The following is a 21,480-nucleotide window of genomic DNA, read 5'->3' as shown; positions in this document are numbered from 1 at the left end:
AAAATTGATTATGGAGGTCGTCACAGTACAACAAGGAAGATGAAATCCATTTCCTGGGACCCACTTGAGGAAATTAGCAATTAAATCTGCTCCCAGCCCAATGATTTATCCTTCAGATCATATTCTCTTAGCCAGCAAGATCTTTCCAGCACTTCATTAAAACAAAACCAACTGCCCCTTCCCTAACATCTCATTATGAAACAAAGCTCCCCACAGAGCCCACTTGGCTGGCCAACGCAAATCAGTAGAAATAAAGCACAAGTGATGTTCAAACTCAGGTCTGAATGCCAGCTGCAGGTGGTGTTCTGCCTTTTTTTTTTTTTTTTTTTTTGGCAAAGCAGCACTGTTCCTTACCCCCACCCCAGACTTCAAGGTGAGTCACTCCCTCACCATGGAAAACAGCAATGCCATCACAGCATGCAGCTGTTTTTCTCCTTACAAAGAGAGCTAGCTGAAGGTAGTGAGCACTGTTCTGCTGCTGGAAGAGGAAGCACTTGCCCCCAGATGAAGTAATCTGTTTCCAAGACTCAGCCCCATCACCTTCCTCTCACAAGCCCAACCAGGATTTCTAAGCCACCTGCCTGCCATGCTGCTTGTTGATGACCAGGTGCCAGGCCCTCTTTGAGCTGTGCACCACTTCTGCTCTGGGATTCTTAAAGAGGATCTGAACATGCTTCTAGGAGATCATCCATGAATCAAAAGATGCATTTTTTTCTACAGACCCTTATTATCTGACAGTATCTTTGACTTACCTTCAGACTAATGCAGACCTGTTTTTGTTGTTTATTTACTTTCTTTTACTTTGTATTAAGTTTGATTTTGAAACATTACAGGGGAGAATGCATTGATTTGCTATTTCAACTTCTAGACAAAAAGTCTAAATTCAGCAATGGAGATGTATTGTATACAGCTGCATATCAAGCATTTCTCTGTTTCACTGCTATGCTTTTTTTTTTCTTTAGTGCATTTCTTCTCCCCTTCAATCAACAGGTACATACACTTTTTTCACACTTCATGTTAAAATAACTGCTGGATTATATTAGACACACTTGTATCACAGGTGAAGTATGAAGTAATATACCACAGACACCCCACAGAACTCTCAGTGCCTTTAATATTCAGAGCCCTTGCTACGCTGTCCTCTCAAAGCTGCTTAAATGATGAGTAACATTTCCTTGAGTTTACCCTTCAGTTAGCCAAGATCAACTGCACTAGGAAGGGAGCACAGAACAGATTCTCCACTTCTGCCGTGCTAACAGCCACAAACCACTTGATGTTTGCCCCTAGCTTTGTTCTGACTTGACTATCAGTAAATGTCATAAATTCAAACTTGCATCTTGATGGCTCACATTCTTGAATGTTAGCAAAGCGCCTTCCACTCCATTAACAACATTTGGCCCTCAGCTCATAGGTTTCTGTACCCCTGGGTACTGTAGAAAAGACATCACAGACATCATGTGTATTAAAAGCGGATTCACTTATGTGAGAAACACTGAGAAGACAGGAACTAGGCAGTTGCTAGCATACACAAGGCGCCAAGCTGCTTTGGTTTCCAAGAGGAAAAGGAGTTTTTTTGATTTTTTTTTTTTTTGTTAACATGGAGGAAGTCAGAAGCACTTTGTAAGCATTTTACCACCTGCAAGTCAGCTGTTTTTGAACCTTGAAAGCTTAAAGTTTTCTTCTACACTGTTAATCATACATGCTACTTATCCTGGCCCAACTATTATCTTGTGCCTTCATTTAAGAGGTTTGCAGGGGTGGGTATTACACTGGCTTCTGCCACACACGTGGAGCCATTACAGAACACCTTCACTACGATGTAGTTCACCTCACAGAAAGAGTTGTCCAGCTGCCAAGATTTCTCCCATGTCATCTTTCATTATCCTAAGTCCCACCTCATCATACAGACAGAAGACTTTTGCAGCTGTAGAATCACCTGAAGACCCAAGAGAATGGGCCTCTGTCTGGGCTTGCACCACCAGAGGATGACGTACAAATGCTTTAACAGAAATACAGGCCCACACCCTGGTTATGAGCCTGCTTCCACTTACTTAAAGTACATATTAAAATCTTTTCTTACCACCTTTCAGGATCCTCCTGCAAAACGCTGGACACATGATAAAGGAAAGCATTCCCTACATACAGCAAACTTTTCAATCATTCTTAAGTACTTATTTTCCCCAGATCGCTAGTTCCTGAAAGACATAAGCTGTAAAGGAAGAGGCTGCTTAGAAGCATTCAAGGAGCAGCAGTAATGAGCCCTCAAAGTAGTCTCCAAGGAGCAACTGGAATTCCTCTTTTGTAGGCTGTTGCCCTTCTCTTGCATAGGCAAAGACTAGCAAGAAAAAACAAAGGTATGATAAACTACTGATGGCACAGGGCTGCTTATGTAGCAAAGTGTATATGCTTCTGTCAGCTAATTCTGGTTGGAAGAAAAAAAGGATCCTTCTCTCTTGGGTTAACACACACAACAATTCTTTAATTAGAACCATAATAGGTTATATATCAGTTTTTTTCCCAGTCTGGTAAGCTTTCTGCTGAAAATCAGATACCTATAAAAAGGAAAATCCCTTTCAGCTGGAGCATGTCCTGGTTGCTTACTCAGCAAGACATCAGAGTTGAAAGAAAACAGAGAAAGGGAAAAAACAAACAGAGAAAGGGAAAAAACAAACAGAGAAAGGGAAAAAACAAACAGAGAAAGGGAAAAAACAAACAGAGAAAGGGAAAAAACAAACAGAGAAAGGGAAAAAACAAACAGAGAAAGGGAAAAAACAAACAGAGAAAGGGAAAAAACAAACAGAGAAAGGGAAAAAACAAACAGAGAAAGGGAAAAAACAAACAGAGAAAGGGAAAAAACGAAGCCACTCAAGATTTCTTCCCCTTGAAAATTATATAGTCAGCATACTAAGAAAGCACATAGCATTTTTTCCATTCGAGGAACTAGCTTCTCAGTCATTTTTCTTCTCATTTCTTCAAAGGGGGCATAAAGATTTTAGGTAGCCTAATGCTGTGGAGAAAAAGATGAATATTGGTACGTATTTCCAACCAGGTTCCCCATAGAAACCAAGCTTAAGCAATCACACTGCGTAAGCATGCCTATTTTCTTGTAATAACTTTTGAGCTGTGGGGTCTATTTTAACCAAACCGACCACATCAGGTGTCACAGACGGCAAGTTCCACCCACGTAGCAGAAAACAGACACCCTCCCAGTGCCCTCAACAAGTATTAGACTAGGGAGCACTCCATCTTTATTAGATATCCAATTCCTCAAGGTTGAGACAAAAACCCAAATAAATTCAGACCACTTCTCAAAAGAGTCCAATGCCACCTTTCACCATACATGCACGACTTCTTAGGAACACCTGGATGCTTCCCATTGGGGCCCATCTGTTTTATCATAAAGTCAGGGTAATCAGGAATATGGCCAAGAAAACTTCAGTGTAGGAACTCCGTACTACTCCTGCATGACCTTGTTTGCAGCTGTATACTGATGGTACTGGGAGGATGATTTCAGATGGAAAGAGCTGGATCAAACAGATCAAAGGCAGATGTAGAAGGGCCACATTTATCCTTTTTTGTTCAGACAAGGATGCTTTGCTCCACAAGATCCCCAGTTTCTTAAAAAGAGTTAAAATAGTTGATAAGTGAGTAGGGATAGCTGGGTTTCCCAGCTGGACTTCTGGGGTTGGGGTCCAATACAATACCTAAACGTTAGCAGGGTGAATAGACAGGTCTGTCTATTCACTAACCATGTGCTCACCTTCCAAGGGTAATCATCTGAGAAACTGAAGACTGTCGGGGGGGTGTGTGTGTGTGTGTTTCCTTTATTCTGAGGATGGGGATGTTAGGTCAAGTTAATTATCCTCTGCTTTTCTATGTGCCAATCATTAAAAGGAAATTTGGTATAACATACCACACCACAGATCTTCGTATTTTTGAGGACAAGCAGCAAATCCTGGAATGTTGTATTGATTTGTGTTTCCCATAAGCTGTGATCTGATGCAAATTGTTTGCGTCGTACCAAAGTGGGCTTCATGTAGCATACTATACAAAAATCAGTTCCTGTTTCTACGTTGTTTAGCACATGTCTGAAAACATCTAAAGGAAGAATTCAACTGCCTTAACCATACTGTCTAGTTACCATAACCATTTTTTTGTTTCTAAAAACCAGACATACCCAAATCCTCTGAACTCACTATTTATGTTAAAACAGTAGCAGAAGCGTATCAACTAGCTGGATTTACTTACTTAGCCTGTTGACAACTGTAGTCCTGAAAATCTTCTGTCTTCACTTTAAAGCTCCTTCATATAGGTGTATTGTCAACATGGCTAGTCAATTTGCCTCTGCTTCTACCTACACAGAATTAATTTTCCTTCCTCCAACTACACTGCTCTGAAAAAGGCACAATTTTTCAACTGTGCTGGTATGCTGGAGGGAATAAAAATCATAGTATTACTGTGACAAGTGAAAAAGGCTCTTTTACTTTTTTAAGTCATGCTACTGCTAGCTAGAATACCATCAAACAAGCCAGACAGTGACTATTTCAGTTTTGGGACACCAGAACACTGTGGGCTATTATTTTGAAGAGTGAAAACCTTGGATAATCGCAGGCCTCTGAACTTATTTCCACCATTGCAATGCAGAATGCTGTCAAATTAGTACTCTTACACCGTTCCTGACAGCACAAGTCACAAGCTTCAGTTCTGGTAAGGATTGCTGGGACAGGTATACTGCTCAAATGGTCCCCCGTGCTGGCTGATGGCAGTTATTCATCATCCAAGGTTCCCGTACAGCATAAAATGAAGACTTCCTTTCAGAACAGTTTTGACTGTTTATAATATCACTAAACCACTGAGTTACTTAGAACCCGATATGCTGCCTCCCAGCAAACCTGGTTGCTTTAAGCAGAGTAGATTACATCATTGTCAGATTACTGCCATAGCATCCAAGCGCAAACACACCCAAAAAAATGTGATATGGGTCTCAATGCCCAGGTATACTGAAAAACAAGGAGGGAAGGAAAATATCCTCTTCCTTTCACCATAGCGTAGAAACTCTCCAGAAAGAAACCCACAGCTCTGCATGTTTTTTCAAACAGACACTGAAGAACAGAAGGACACTGAAAATTTAAAACATACACAGCCCTTTTGTTGCGAATTTCTTAAGTGCAGCAACCACAATGAAGGATGCAATGCAAGGCCAAGAAAAATCAGTCACAAGGACACAAAAATACCCAGACCCACTGATCAGTGTACTTTAGGTGTATTTTTTATTTACAGAGTGGAGATGCCTAATCAGTTATAAGGTTAGACACCTGATAATTCAGCTTTTTTTTGTAAAAGTATATAAATATATACATGAAACTCTATGAAGTAAACATTATTACTTGTGATACTTACAGTAAACATTCACTACTATCCTCATGCTAACAGGCATCTCAAAGCTTAAATGATGATTTCAAGATACCCTCTATAAAATAGTTGTAATAACTGTACTAAAAGGGCAAAAATTCTGTGCCATAAACAAGCTTTTAAAAGAGACTAGTAAAATGTCTTTGTAATAAAGTTTGCCAGGGTAAAAATATTGCTTCATCCCTCCCACTCCCCCACCCCACAAGAAACAAATACCCCAAAACAGTTGCAGAACTGCAGGAAGTATTTTAAGATTACTTTTTTCTTCTTCTTTACTTTTTTTTTTTAAATTAAAATATTTTTATTTCAGTATTTTATCACATATTGAGGAAGCTGCAAAAAATGCAGCTTTATTAAATATTATTTACTGTTATACAAAAATCTCACATGTGTCCATGGGGCTGAAGACATTAGTGGTATTGTATGAGCTATCCCTTTTCCTTATAACTATATACTTTATTTGGAATGATGGAGAGACTTTATAGAAAAGACATTTGACAGCAACTGAAGAAAGGGACTGGAAAACCATTGGCAGAACAAAGAAATCATGTGAGAGCCTCTAGACCTCCTTGCCTCCTTATTTTAAAAGCAATTGTGCTTCAGTATTTTATTTGCCTCTCTGTTGTTCTTCATGTTGGAGATGATTCAGGACATAAAGGACAACTTGATAGCAGAAAATGTACTGATCCTGCAAGGGAAAGGAAATCACAGAACGTGTGAAAAATGCTTGCATCACCTAAGCAATTCACTCTCATGTGCACTTCACAGGTGCACGGCACTTGATTTCAATACTATTTCAATACTATATTTTAGTGCACAGTGGAGAAATATGCAACCTCAACTTAAAACAAATACAGGCACTCCCCTGCCACTAAAGATATATTTTTATATGGGACATTTATCCTCCTTTCACACCAAAACCACTTCAAGCAGAGTAAGTTCTTTACATAAGTAGAAATGAAGACAGCAAGTGAATTTCAAGGTCTTGCATCAATGCCAACTAATACAGAACTTAGATGACGGTGCAACTTCTTATCTTAATCTCAGTGATACAGGTGTGGGGGCTAATACATGTTTTGGGGTGTGAGGTGAAGCTGATAGTTTTGTGGTTTGGTGGTTTTTTCTTTCTTTTTTTTTTTTTTTTAAACTGATTTGACAATTCCTTCACATTCAAAGAAAAAGTGCAGATTTTAACAAGACCTTGTGATGTCCATCTCTAAGGTAAAGTTAGTTAGCTCTAGATCTAGATTATTCCTACAACATTCATTTAACTTCTGGTTAAATATCTCCCCAAAGGAGATTTCAAGACACCTCTGGTAGGATCAGTGATCCATAGGACCTACAATTAGGTCTTCTCTTCAGTCTATAATGCAATTTTTAGCCAAAAAAGCTGACGTGATTTTCTCTATAACACATGCTTTTGAAGATGAAAACTCCCAACTTTTTCCTTTTTTTTAAAAACACAGATCAAAACAGCACAGCATGTTAAAAATTGCATGCACTTATAACCATTAAATACGTACTGCTACTCACTGGTATGCATCTGATTTAATTCTCATGACACAAACGTTGCATTAGAGGGCACAAAGACAATAATTGTGTGCATCACAGAAAGTTTCCTGGCACACCAGAGTCAGAATTCCATTGTCTTTCCTTTAGCGTATACCTGTGGAAGCCAGACTCACCTCTGTCTGAACCATCCCATGTCTCTGCAAACGCATCGTGCGCACCAGGTCTGAGATGTCAAACTACCAAAACAAACAGCAAGTTAAACATTCAAAAGAGACATATATGCATATAAAGGAAACATCCCCAGCATCAAACCAAGGAATCCAACTATATATATTAAACATTTCGTAGTGAAACAAATAACAATTCACTATAGCCTATGCATGTCTGGCAGATAATCAGCGTGTGCTGTCTCTGGGCAGCATGGATGTGGCCCTCCTACATCAGACACCTTCCTTCTCTTGTTTTCTTTCTCTGTGCACATGGTCTCTTGCTTACTCTTACTGGGAGCTGAATGTGCAGGAAATAGAGCCCCTTGGCCCAAACTAACAAAATGCTTTTTATTTCCCCAGGTCTATAAAGTTCTAGACATTTAGTGTGTGCTTAGAAACCCTGCTGAGCTAAGCATGACATAGCTCATCTTCTCTACAAATTCACAAAAAGATTTGCTACACCAGGCCACTGAAGGACATAAACATAAGGAAGCTAGCACCCTCCTGTGGATCACCCTAGAAAGCATATCCCTGGTTGTGCTGGAAAAGTTAATTTACATACCCTCATCTCCAGCTGAGATGTTTGTACACTGAGTTTTTGATTCCGTTGCCTAAACAGATACTCTGGTTGGCTTCTAGCTGCCTTCCAACTGTTCACAGATCTCTGACCGATTGAGTGCCACAACTCTCAGCCCTAACGCCATCTAACATGATAGGTCCACTGAATACATCCAGCCAGGTAAGGCAGGCATTTTAACTTCTCTTTCAATTGCCTGAGTCATCATGGCAACACACTGTTGTTCCCAAGGCCTAAGCCAGAAGTCTGCTACGGTAGGAGATGTCCTTGCAATATATCCCAGAACAGTCTCAAGTGGCACCTAACAATGTTGGATTGCTGAGGTGTCAACAAACAGGACACTTAACAAGGTTCCCTGAGATAACCCAAGAACCAGCAGATGTTAGAGCTCTTCCCCCCCACTCCCCAACCATCAATAAAGAAACATTCCACAGGTACTGCTGTTCTACACCCTGATTTATGTTACATTAAAGACATGGCCAGCATGCTACTCTCAAAAAGCATGGCATATTCTTTAAACAATTGGATAGATCTAATGGAACACATTTCCTGCAAGTCAAAAGCACAGCTTAGCCCATCCTCTTGGGTACTCACATCGAGGTCTCTGCTGATTAACCCTAGAACAACATCTATACAAATAAGGGTCCCCGATCGTCCAATGCCTGCACTGCAGTGAGTTATGATAGGTCCTGATTTGTGGACATGCCGCATGTAGGAGATAAAAGTAAGCAGGTCATCTGGTTGAGAAGGGGTGTCATGGTCAGGCCAGGCGATGAAGTTCAGATGAGAAATGTGCCGTACTTCACCTGTCTGAGGTTTAAAAACAACAACAAAAAAAATGTAACACATGGGAAGAATAAAAAGACAAAAGGTAAGTTCCCAAAGGAAACAGTCTTAGAAGAGAGGGATAAGGAAATAGTCTCAGAAGAGAGGGATTTGCCCAATGAAGGTGTTCTGTAATTTGATAAAACAAGAGAAACAATGAGCTAAACTGAAAATGCTAGCAAGTAATTGAATAGTATAAGGTTCACTGTGCAGACTGAGCTGATCGCACAGAAGAATGAACCAGCCAGACTGAATTATTAGTGAATTTCATATCCCTATATATGTTTCTGTGGCCAAAGGCACTTAAGGGAGTAAAAATTTAGAGTCTCATTAGCATAATTAAATAATCTCCTGGCCCAACTGCCTTCTCCTATAAAGGTCACAGAGTAGCACAATCTGCAACGAGGAAGAGTTGCCCAGTAATGATCACTGGGCAAAGAGGAGAAGCCCCAGGTTACCTCTTGATGTAGACATTGCGATTGAAAGCAGGCAAGCCAGCAGTATGAGGATAAAAATGCCAACACTCAGAAAAAAGTTCTCAGCATGCAGAATTAGATTCACTTACCTGAATCTCTTCTAGCTCCAGCACTCTAATGATAAAGCCCTTCAGCTGCTGAAGTCTTACAAGAGCAAGCCGTAGTCTATCATTTATCATGGTGGTTTTATTGAGTACATCTGGCCAGTAACGCTGGCATTTTATCTTTTCTCCTTCAACCTCCTGAGTCATCATGGCAATCACAGTACAGTTTTGCTCCCAAACCATTTGCCAGAAATCTGCTACAGTAGTAGGGAGAGGTCCTTGACATGCAATGTAAACAAACTCTTCATTCCCCACTGGCATGCGAATGAAGCTGGCATTGATGTATCCACCTTCAATCCCAAGAGGTACTCTAGTGGTATCATCTGCAATCCCCACACAACAAAAATACCTCAGTGTTATGTGTACACATAATTAGACCTTCACAGAATAGAGATGCTGAGCCTTACACACTCACATAGTAGTTATCTCCACAGATGCTTCCCGATCTTCTTAAAAAAACATAAATCACTACAATACTTGCTTTAGGATACTAATCAGTACTTCTCTTTGAATAAAGAAAGAGATGGCTAGGGGAGAAATCTAAATCAGCAGACAGGCAGGATATGCAATTTGAACTGCAGCACCTCTGAAACTGAAGTTGAATACTTCTCACTCAGAACTAACCTTTGTCAGTTCTCACTTCTCCGCACATTTCCCACCGAACATACACAATTTTGTTGCAGGAAATTTACTGACAATAGTATATATGTCTGTTTTTCCAATTTTACATGGGTAAAACTGAAAAAATCTTGTCTGGCTCCATATGTGTATCTCATTTAAGACACAGGATCTGCTGAAACAACTGAAGAATCTGTGAACATCCATCCCTATCTACTACAGTAGCCTATTGTTCACTGATCTTAAATTGCTTTATAAATGCTTGCTTTAGATGTGTAGAAAATGAGTGGCAGATTTATTTTTTTCCCTATTCAGTAGCAGAACTAGGATTGGGAATCAAACCATCCCACTTCTGATCCAATTCATCTGACCACACAGGTGGTGACAAACTATAAACAGTGAACTTCAGATTAGTTAGAACTTACAAGGAAGTATGTTTTTATATCTGTTCTTTTTCCTATTCTCCTTTGCTTGTCCAATCAAACACTGATCCAAAGGTTTTAACTCCTGAAGGTTCTGTAAAGAAGCGATTACACATGCATTACAAAGTATTGAATGGTAACAAGTGTTAAGAGCAGTTATGTAATCAAGTCTTTAACAGACAATCATTAAAAAAAAATCCTAATGCAGATATGCAAAATAACCCAGTCACAGGAAGGAATCTAATTTCACATAGCTAAGAAAATGAAACAAAATAAAAAACCCCTATTATCCAGTAAATATTGTATCTCATTCTCCCAAAAAAGAAATTATGTAACATGGTTGACTTAAGACTTTGGAAAGGCTGTTTTTACATTCTGCAGCTAGATTTCACAGCCTTTATTTACCTTGTCTATGCCTGTTAACATCATATTCACTTGGTAATTTACCAGAAGTAAGAATGATGTAAACACACTTTTGAATTGAATTCCTGGTTCAAACTAATCTTATCTCTCAGCAGCTAGTGGGGGGAAGGGAGAGAAGTCTTTGGTAGAAGAAGTCTTTTCATCCCTTTAGAGTTGCAAATTAAAGAGCTGTGGTATTTTAGGCAGTGATGAACCAGCCATTCTATTTCTAATTGTTTCATACTAGAAAAAAGGACTTTAAAGGACAAATAGTTACTCACTTCAATCTCTTTAGAAGGGACTCCCTGTTCCAGCAATCCACGCAACATCCTGATCACTGACTTCAATTTGGCTCCTGAGTACTTGCCTCCAGGGAGCACATTCACAGTAGGGAGTGCAGAGATCTCTTCATTTGTCACTAAAGGGAAATCTAGCAGAAGAACAAGACTGATTGATATAAATATAAATAAATAGCTAAAACTATGGAAACTTACAACTGTAGTGCAATGTTTGATTTCCTTGTTGCTCTTCACCACTGTACTACCTGTTTTCTCTAGAATGTCTCCATACACCAAAGAGAATACACAGATGTCCTCTCAGTTTGACAGGCAAAAACAAATTAACTAACAAAACCAGTATGAGGTAAAATCAGCTTTGATGAATCCAGGAATCAAAAGGAGTATTTTCCTGAACTTCCAATAAATACACTGAAATAAACTTCAAATACATTTTAAATGTAAGTTCTTCACACAGTAACCTACAAAATTGATGAATAATGCACACAGGAATGAATTCAGAACTCTCCACTTAAACATTACAGCCTGTGACTTCATTTTAGCACTTACACTCAACACGTCTTTCAAGTGGTAATCATAAGACATGTTAAGTACATCTTTTTTTCCAATAAAGCTTGCTTTCTATCAGGCCTTCAGTGTTTCTCTGAAGCACAACAAAATTAATAAACCAAGAGACTCTCTGGTATTGCAATTAAAAGTGTCCTAAATCTACTAATTTAGTCTAAAGGTTTACACGGATTATCCTTTTTTCTTTTAATGAATGCAGACAAAAGGCTGCTGTATATGAATTTCAGGAACTGACGTTTCTAATGCTATCTCAAAAAGTAAAGACTAGATTCTGCCAAATGCATCAAATTGAGTCGTGTTCCACTCTGCCATGTTGAGCAGCAGTGGAAGAATGAGGGTCAAGATAAAGAAAAAATACTGCCTAATTTGAGCATGGAGTAGCCGGTATGTGAAGCACATAATATATCGATCTGATCATGGTCAAACATCTATACTGTTACAGCTTTTGTCAGACAGATACTATGGAAGAAAGCACCTCAGCTGGTTTCAACTCTACTACAACTACAGGCGCAACATTGTCATTACTTGTTCCTATTAACTCTCACACATGTATTACACGAAGCTGTAAAGATCCTTTCCAGTGGGTTGCTGAGCTGTTAGATTTCCCATTATACCTGTCATTACACCCTCAAAACACGTACAGGACATTTTAAAATTCACTTCTGACATTTTGTCTATTTAATGCAATCCTCAGTTTTCCACTGATTATTTGTTGAAGTTCTTGCCTTTGTTTACACGTTCCTGGCTGACTGATTCAATCGGCAGTTCATCACTTCCCCACGTGATTTCATCTTCATCTGCTTGGCTCAAGGGAGGTTGTGGAGCAAATCTGTAAGAGGACAAGGTATGGAAGTAAGAAAGAACACCTAGAAATAACAAACGCATTTGCAATCTAATAAAAAATCGCCAGAAAGTAATTTATAGCTACAAGTATTTCTGGACTGGATCCATACCAGTAATCTCAGAAAACCACAGGTTTTTTTCCTTTTTTTTTTTTTTTTCAAAATCCCCAGTGGGGATTTGAAAAAGGTAACAGTGGAAAAAGAGCCAGGAAGACATGAATCTAGTAATAACTATCACTGTAATTACCTTTCAGAAGCTAAGCAGTCAAATAACATCCAATAGCAAATTTGTATGATTCACATAATTCATTACCTATATGCTAGAATATCTATTTTCAATTGCAAGTTTTCTAGCTTTGTTGAAGATGGTCATAAATGTATTAAGTATTTCAAGTCATAATGTTGCTGCTTGTGACAAGTCTCAACCCAAAACTCCCCAGAAACTTAATCAAAACATAAGAAGAAGTATATACACTTTGACTGAAGCTTCACTTAGACTAAGGACTAAAATTATTTCACAAAGGAAAACGATCTTGGGAATTTCCAAAATTCAAGGTGGCTCAAAGGGACAGCTAGTACCTTGGCCAGGTGTATCCTTTGTTTTCCATGAAAAAAAAAAAAAAGCCCCAAGCACCCAAATGGGAACAGATGGACCAGTGGAACTATACGGTTTAGTTTCTGTGCTCTAAAACCAGAAGAAGTAACATTAATGAAGCTTGTAAAGATTCAAACTGAAGACAACATTGTTTGAATGTTTTCTTCCCATGCAAGTACCAAATCATTAGTACAATGCAAATTAAGTTATTTGGAGCCATTTGAACACAGCTCAGTTACTTGTTATAACCACATATCAAAGGAATAAATAAAACTAGGGCATAGTAAACCACATAAAGTTGACTAGTATTCAGGCAAATTATAACCTTGTAAATAACAAGGATAGACAGAGAGCAGTTCAACAAGACACTGCACAGGTATTTTATTGGGTTTGTTTTGGTTTGGGGTGGGGTTTTTGTTGGTTTTTTTTTTTTTTTTTTTTTCCCCTCTCATTATAACATATCCCTCTTCAGAGTTTCAGACTTCACAGGTTTGCTTTCAAGCAACGCTAGAAAAGAAATCTTACCTTTCTGGCATAGCTTTTACTTCACAACAGTCTTCACAGCCATTTACATGTGTTGGCTAGTGGAAGAAATATTTCAAAACACATTAAAGGACGTAGTTATAACACTTACCCCACTATAAATTTTAACCAATTAACAATTACACGGACTATTTCTGAAGGGTACTAAGTTCAAAGCAGCACATAATGAAAGACTTTGCTCTTTTAGACATCTCATTAACCCAAAATAACAGAGGACAAGAACACTGAGCACTTGGAAAGAGGCTCTACTGTAACAAGGTCAAAAAGCTACCTTAAAATCATTCCTGACTAACAGCAGCAGTAGAGCCATCTAAATTTTCTCCAGTTGACTTTTTTTGTTTCTAATACTTAAAAACCCTTTATGACGTGTTTGATAGTGAAAACTTCTGCCTCCTGTCAAGCCACCATTCCTATATAGAACAGAACAGGGCTTTACCACTAAATGATAGGTACTCCTATATTTTATACTGTATGAAGACAATGAAGACTCAGCAGAGAAGGCAGCATTTTGATCCTCCTTTCAAGAAAAAATCTACAAAAACCATTTATACTTATTAGGCCAACTTGTAAGTTTCCAGTACCATACTCAGAGAATTTTACTTGTGGATCTCCTAGAGCACACCGACACGGAGCCAGATTCCCGATTTGACTCTCAGCTGTACTAACTGGACAGAAAACTGCAACAGCCAGCATGTGCTAGATAGACAGAGTTCTGCTGATTTGAACTACGAGACAAAACCTGGGCATCTAGTGACTGGTGTAAAAAAGGACATGCGATAATGTAGGGTAAACCACATATCGAAGTTATTCAAGTTAACGAACGTATCCTAGCAAAAAGTAGGAGGAAAAGAAATCTCAAATTTACATTTTGGACAGTTAAGTCTACACAGCATTCATTGTGACTGCTTCCCTTCTCTGAGCAGGAATCAAGGAAATCTTTCAGATTAAATGCCTGAAGTAACATTAACAAGGTAGTTTATTATCGCCCTTTTTGAAAAAAAACTGTTGGGCTTTATATGAGAAACAGTATAACTTTATGCTTTGTTCTCTTATATAGTTAATTTATGATAATCATACACTATTTAAAAAAATAAAGGTTTGTACACCATTTACAGCTACTACTGACAAACATGTTTTCATTTAAAAGCCATGTAAAGTTATTTCCACAAGTTCTAAGCCAATAAGGAAAATAATAAATTGAAAGAGTCTGCCAGCTTCTTGCCATCCCACCTCTGAAAAATCTTCAGGTAAAGATGACCCATCACAGTCTGTGTCTTCAGACTTATCTTCTGTCAGCTTTCCATTCATCTCTACTGGAACAGGAAAATCACAAGATACAGCATAAACACAGAAAAAGATGCCCAGGAGTCACCTTCTCACAGATATGAATCCTGTTACACCTGTCTGGCACTACACAGGGAATACAGGTGTCAGAATAACCAAGAAACATCTTTTAAGTCCCTTTGCTACCAGTGTGTTGGAAAAGAGGTCTTATTGTATAGAATAATCAGACTTTAGGCTTCTTTCTTTTTGAACTGGAACCGCTGTCATTGCATATGAGGTTGTTTGCATAGCTAACAGAGTATCTGTGCCACAGCATAATGGATGGACAGGCTAGTGCTAGCAAGTTATCAGATTTCCATGTCAATAGTGTTTCTGCAATTCAGTTACATTTAGACCAACAGTAGGTCTAAAACAGGATTCTGCTCGCTCTTTTTATTAACAAGACCTAATTAAGATGGGCCAGTTAAAATCTGACTTGTATCTGTCTGCTACATAGTTCTCGGCTGCTGTATCTTATGGATTCAACTAATCTTCAGTTGCAAAGGCCAGATCCTAGCTACAAGAAATTGGAAGTAGTGGAGCTCCAATGATATTCTTCACTGGTTTCTAACGTAATGACCAATGACAATAAACCAACGAACTTGAAGAGCAGCAAAAGAGCTGAAATAATTATAATTTTGGAAGGTATATCTTGAGTTCTAGAAGGAACCTCTACAGGAGTAGCAAGCATCTTGCTTGACCTATTGGAGCATACATACATAGTGTGACACCACAAAGGAACTACAAATCCTACTCCACGCTAAATTTCAGTTAATAACAACTGGAGCTGAGGAGATGGAACGAAGGAAGAGAAAGGTGTACAGACAGAAGCAGGTACTGAAAAAAATAGTTTTTCTATAAGAGACAAAGCAGGTTGGCAAATTGTTTGGTTTTGAGAGATCTCAACACATTTCCAAGTTGTGCAATCTGCAATCAATGAAATGTTGAAATGCTGAAGCATTTCAACATGATTATAGCTGCAGAACCAGGTACCTAAACAACATGAATTCCACTCAAAAGACAATTCCAGAATGGGATTAATTTTCCCAGACTAGAGCAAAATTCAGATTTATCAAACCAGAACTTGACTTATTAAATTGCATCTGAGGTTCACTGGAATCAGCAACCATTTGTCTGTGTTCTTCTTGGGAAACTTTCAGTTCACGCATGAATTCAATGTCAACTCTCCCTCTTGCCAAATCAATTGCTTACTTGGCACCTTGTTTCAAGAAGTATTTTGCTGTTAACGATATGCTTTTCTAATGTCTCTTTACCTGGCGGGTGATCTTCTGATGCAGCCTTCTTGAGATGTAGAAGGCTCTGAGCCTCTGAAGTTGCGTTATTACGATTTAAGAGGTTCTGGGCTTCCTCATCTACAACATCCAGCAGATACTGGACAACTTCATTGTGATCATCCTCATCATAATACTCATCATCTGGAACCTCTGTTTCTAAAGAGAAACAGTATAAAATGACAAGTTTTCCCAACATAGGATGTTTTTGGGGAAAAAAGAATATTAAAGGGGCAGACACCATGGCATTATTTCTAGCTGTTATCATGGCTTTCCTTAATTTCTCTCTAACACAGAATCCAATTTCCATAAATCTACTTCCAACATCAACTAATTCCTCTAAAGCAGAGCACACGACTTGGAGATGATCTTCTAAAATTGACTGCCAGCCTAACATTGACTTATTTCAGCCTATTCAACAGTGTCTTGATTCTCTTGTACTTGTACACTGAAGACTGAATAATGCTGTCCCCCATCTCACCACCTCTTACCTGATTTGTCACTGCGTTTAGAAAAATCTGAGGTCTGATTGGTAAAGCCAAGGGTAGGTGCATCTCCAGATCCTGAGAGAATCATTAGTCCCTTTGTGTGATGGATGTTGTTTTCTGTATTTGCCCGAGAAGGCCCTAGGATGCCATTGCCATTTATCTAAGAAAGCGAAGAACAGTACAAATTAACTCCTAAAGTGTCTTGCAGTTTGTTGAAGCAGCAAGCAAGCCTTAAAAAGTTCACCACTCTACTTAGCAACAAATAAAAAACCCTATTCATATCATATTCTCATCTGAGACAGCTGGATGATGGGTGTGCAGTTTTTAGGTGTGTTAGAAGTTTCACATGAAAAGAGCAAATAAAAAAATTTTAAAGCAACTAATAAAAAAAACCCACATGGTGATGAAGAAGCAACTACTACAAGAGAACACATAGTAGTATTTAACGTTATTATAACCTCTATAAAACATATGCAGGCTTCAATACTTTTGGTCCCACAACGCATCATTTCTCAGAAAAAACAAAGGGTGAAAAAAGAAAGAAAACCATCTAGTAAATCCAATATGCAAACATCTGCAGAAACTGTGAACAGAATGGAGTTTTCTGGATTGTAGCCTTGCATCCTTCTCATAAGACCATTTGTCTTTCGATAAAGCAGTCCCAAAGAAAGAGAAGATCTATTTAAAAAACTTGCATATTTATTATGATCTCTGCTGCTTATTCACATCAACTGACAATAGTGTGTTTGCATACTTTAATTAATGGATTGTTTAATTTATTTATTAATTTTAAAAATGTGCATAAAGTAGATCCTTTTCTCTGGTTAATGATAATAGGCACAACAGAGGAATATTTACCTTGGGCCCATAAGCATCAGTTGTCTTTTTTGTTTTATCACAGGGATCACCACAGGAACAGCCTAAACAAAAATGGGAAAAACCAAAAACTTCACAGGAACTTTTTCATAGAAATTAAATTAGCCTACATCAATTATTTTTATAAAAGAAACAAGGTATTTAGTATTATGTTATGAAGTGAGTAACATTTCTGCCTGCCTGGTTACTGGGCCTTGCCAAACTTACGTCTGATGGACTATACTTTATAATGGCTTTTTGAATGTTACATTCAATGGGATCAGAAGGCATGAATGCCAATACAAGTAACCAACTCTAAGCAAAGAGAAATGTTGATAAATAGCTTAACAACATACAGTGGAAACACGCACCTTTGGGAAACAGGGCATGAGTCCCTTTCTCTTGAAATGTACTAAATACAACCCCACAATCACCTGTCACTAACTTTTTTTTTTTTTAAATAAAAATCATCTGACATCTGGGTCCTTGTTCAAAGGTACCTTTCCCTTCTTGGTAAAGAAAAGAGTCATACTATATCAGAGACCACCGCCTATCCTAGACATCCCATTTCTAGTATAATAAAGGAGACAAAGTGGAACCAGCAGATGTTATATACCTAGCTACTAGTGAAGCTCTGGATTTGCATATACATTATGCTTTTACAAACAAAGAAACTTGTAGATGAAATAACTGAAGGCTAAGAGTAACCTTATATCTTGTTGTGAACCTATGCATGACAAGTCATCTACAGGAAGGGAGTTTTAAGTGGGGTCTTCCAAGATTTGGTTACAGGGCTTGCTCCTAATGAATATCTTGACTAAGTTTTTTGAAACAAAACATGTAGCGTACTTGGAAAATGTGAGCAACACTAAACTGTAAGAGTTGAAATAATTTCATAAGGCAAGATCAGTACTCAAAGTTATCTAGGTACATTAAAGGAAGCATGAAAAACAAGACTATGATGAATCAAGACAAATGTAATGTGCCACATTTCAAAGAAAAAGCAAATGCTTAAGATGGTAAGTAACGGCATAAGCAGTTGCTCTGCACAGAAGCAAATGTAGGTAGTAAAGGATCCTGACTCTAAGTGAGTGGACAAGGAACTATTTAGCAAAAGGAAGTTAATCTCACTCAGGATGTATTAACAGGAATGCTGTCTACACAACCCTGGAAATAATTCTTCCTGTCTGGTTGGCACTGGTGAGCCTCACCCAATGCTGTGTCTGTGACCGGAAGCCACGACACTTGAAGAGGAAAACAGTGAGATGTAAACAATCTGGAGGGGAGCAATAAAAATTAGTTTGGGCTCCTTTGGTCTTGAAAAAGAGAAGACCAATGGGACACCTGAAGCCCTTTCAAATTAACAAATTGGTATTTTTATGCCTGGTCAGAGGAAACAACATTATTATTAATAGCAATTACGATGATGATAATAAATTGATTGATTTTTTAAAACTCTTTGAAAGACTTAGGCTTGATATTAGAATTTCTATATAAACTACAAGAGAAATGGAATCATAAAGAGACTATTGTTGAATCTCTTTTCGTGGAGCTTTTAAAAGAAAGATCAAGCAAACACCTGCTGGAGCTGATCTCAGTAAGTGGAGTTTAGTGCAGTCACTGGACTAGGGTGGTATCTTAAGGCTCATAAAAGTTCCTTCATTTCTATAAACACGTGCATTTCACTTGCAATAAGTAAGCAAGCAAATCTTACCATTAGCTTTCATTGGCCATGGATTTGAGCTATCGGGGCTTTTGGATTTTGGAAACACTGCATGACCATCTCTATGAAAAGAAATGTTTACAGAAATTTTTATTAAAAAAATAAGTAACTCATGGTAATCATCAGATATTGATGTAAATATGTACTATCAGTATAACTGCTAATCATGCTTTCTATTACAACAGTTGTGGAATACTTAAAATATTCAATGAGAGAGATTAAGCACTGGTAGTTAGGTTAGTTCCTACTTCAGGGAGCACCGAAGAGTTCGTTAGAGCTGGACTTTCCTTCTAGATTCTGACAAAAAGATTCGACCTTGCAGCCTTGGGACTTTGCAATTCCTTCCCCTTCTGGTATAAAACAGAGTGGGAAGGAGAAAGGGAGAGAGGAAGCGAAGAACAGTAGGCATGGCTGGAAGACTTCAAAAATGAAGTAAATGTTTCGGTCTCAGGTTTTAAATGTTTCGGTCCCAGGTATTAAAACAGAGTAATCTGGAAAGTTTTTTAGACTGCTGCATTGCCATAAAAGCAGCAGCAGGGATCAGTGAAAATACAGTGGCGCACTAGGATCTGTGCCACAGGGTTTTGACATTCATCAGTGTGCTGGGACATCCATGTGACAGTAGAGTTATTTAAGCACGAAACAACATTTTATCTCCTTTTTATGATTATAGAACCCTCAGTAGCAGTTTTAAGAAAAAGGAGTAATTGTATTTAACCTGTGTCATATTTTGAAAATGGTATTTTGAACACTTGCACTTCACAGCCTTGTCTTCCCAAGAAACACAAAGCACAGCAAATACGAAGTACCCTTCTGCTCCACTGAAGCACAAAACCTGCAAATATACAGACCCTTTCTGTAGTGTCAGTCCTCAATGACATGCCACATAGTACCACTCTAGTGAATTAGTTGTCATACCAGGAACTGTTTTACCCATGTACTCATACAATCATGCGAGAAAACCAAGAAGTACAGGGAAGCATTTGCTTCCAAAACATACCTGGTTGCTTTGAGCACCACTTTTGGAAGGTATGTTTCCAGCATTCTTTTGGCTTCTTTCAGAGTCATTCCCTGTGTGCTTACTCCATTAATGTAATGGATAATATCTAGTGCATGGAGACTCTCCTCTCTGGCAGCAACCGATTTGGGGAGAATGTCACTAACGTACACAACTTGGTACAGGCTGTCATGACCTCCTGATAACAACAAACCTTTGCAGGAAAAAGGAGGGGGGGGGGAAATAATCAAGTTCTTTCTTTGTAACTGAAAGGAAAAATTTTGCTTTAGAGCAAAAAGCAGTATACTTCTGTGTTACCTAGCTCCTCCTTATGGCACGTTAGTGTAATGTCAGGCAGTAAATGAGGCAACACTGGCATCTTAGGTAACTCCAAAACACGCCCTAGCACTAATCTGACAGTCTTTGGGGCAGCGCGGAGAAAGTTTACTGCATCGGTATGACTCATGTTAGTGACATCAATGTCATTAACCTGTAAAAATAAAAGCAACAGAGATCTCCTTGTTAGGTTCCAAGTAAAACAGTTAGCATTACTGCGGAATCATTTATTATTGTTCCTATTGTTGACATTTGACATTAAAGGACAAAACAATAGATGCTTTATTGACAACAGTTGCAGTTCATCATACTTACCCAAGGAGACAGAACACATAACTGAACTTTCGCAAGTGAAGAAACAAGTTTACAGACCAAATGTCAAAATATTAAACAATCTGAAGCGGTATATTATTTTACTGTTCCTGTTTAAAAAAATTGGAGTGCTGTAACTGCATAGGCCAACACCTGAAAAAGTCTGACTCACAACCTAATCCAATTCGACTTGTATTTGCCTAACTTTATTAAGGTTTAATAGTATTAAGCAGTGCTTCAGTGTCCTGATCTAGCAATGACTCACACACATGCTCTGTGTTATGCACTTCGTCACTATTGCTCACAGTCCCTGTAAGCCTAAATGCAAGTTTTCAGTCGATCAGAAACTAATACTATAAGGAACGGGATGCCATTCAGAGGGATCTGGACAAGCTAGAGAAGTGGGCCTGTGTGAACCTCATGAGGTTCAAAACAAGGCCAAGTGCAAGGTCCTGCACCCGCAGTATCAATACAGGCTGGAGGATGAAGGGATTGAGAGCAGCCCTGCTGAGAAGGACTTGAGGGTACTGGTGGATGCAAAACTGGATGTGAGCCGACAATGTGCGCTTGCAGCCCAGAAGGCGAATCGTATCCTGGGCTGCATCAAAAGAAGCATGGCCAGTCGGTCGGGGGAGGTGATTCTGCCCCTCTACTCTGCGCTGGTGAGACCCCACCTGGAGTACTGCATCCAGCTCTGGAGTCCTCAGTACAGGAAAGACATGGACCTGTTGGAGCGGGTCCAGAGGAGGGCCAC

At 38.8% G+C, this 21,480-nt stretch overlaps 1 protein-coding gene across 1 annotated transcript in view; it reads right to left on the bottom strand.

Moving 5' to 3' along the window:
• Positions 1–5,852: 5,852 nt before the first annotated feature.
• Positions 5,853–21,480, bottom strand: part of PTPN13 (protein tyrosine phosphatase, non-receptor type 13 (APO-1/CD95 (Fas)-associated phosphatase)) — a 98,573-nt gene continuing 82,945 nt past the window's right edge. Inside the window, exons 35-49 of the mRNA XM_009326069.1 lie at positions 20,397–20,568; positions 20,082–20,292; positions 19,073–19,143; positions 17,362–17,423; positions 16,507–16,663; positions 16,057–16,174; positions 14,631–14,742; positions 13,383–13,438; positions 12,146–12,249; positions 10,839–10,987; positions 10,159–10,249; positions 9,101–9,438; positions 8,305–8,520; positions 7,098–7,160; positions 5,853–6,100 (exon numbers count right to left, since the gene is read on the bottom strand). Of these exons, the coding sequence (XP_009324344.1) occupies positions 6,020–6,100; positions 7,098–7,160; positions 8,305–8,520; positions 9,101–9,438; positions 10,159–10,249; positions 10,839–10,987; positions 12,146–12,249; positions 13,383–13,438; positions 14,631–14,742; positions 16,057–16,174; positions 16,507–16,663; positions 17,362–17,423; positions 19,073–19,143; positions 20,082–20,292; positions 20,397–20,568 (2,001 nt within the window). The 3' untranslated portion in view covers positions 5,853–6,019. The remainder of the gene's footprint in view (positions 6,101–7,097; positions 7,161–8,304; positions 8,521–9,100; positions 9,439–10,158; positions 10,250–10,838; positions 10,988–12,145; positions 12,250–13,382; positions 13,439–14,630; positions 14,743–16,056; positions 16,175–16,506; positions 16,664–17,361; positions 17,424–19,072; positions 19,144–20,081; positions 20,293–20,396; positions 20,569–21,480) is intronic.

The sequence above is a fragment of the Pygoscelis adeliae genome, unplaced genomic scaffold (genome assembly GCF_000699105.1).
Source record: "Pygoscelis adeliae isolate BGI_AS28 unplaced genomic scaffold, ASM69910v1 Scaffold610, whole genome shotgun sequence".
NCBI classification, from domain to species: domain Eukaryota; kingdom Metazoa; phylum Chordata; class Aves; order Sphenisciformes; family Spheniscidae; genus Pygoscelis; species Pygoscelis adeliae.
The sequence above is the reverse complement of the archived record's forward strand: the minus strand, read 5'-3'. Positions and strand labels throughout refer to the sequence as shown.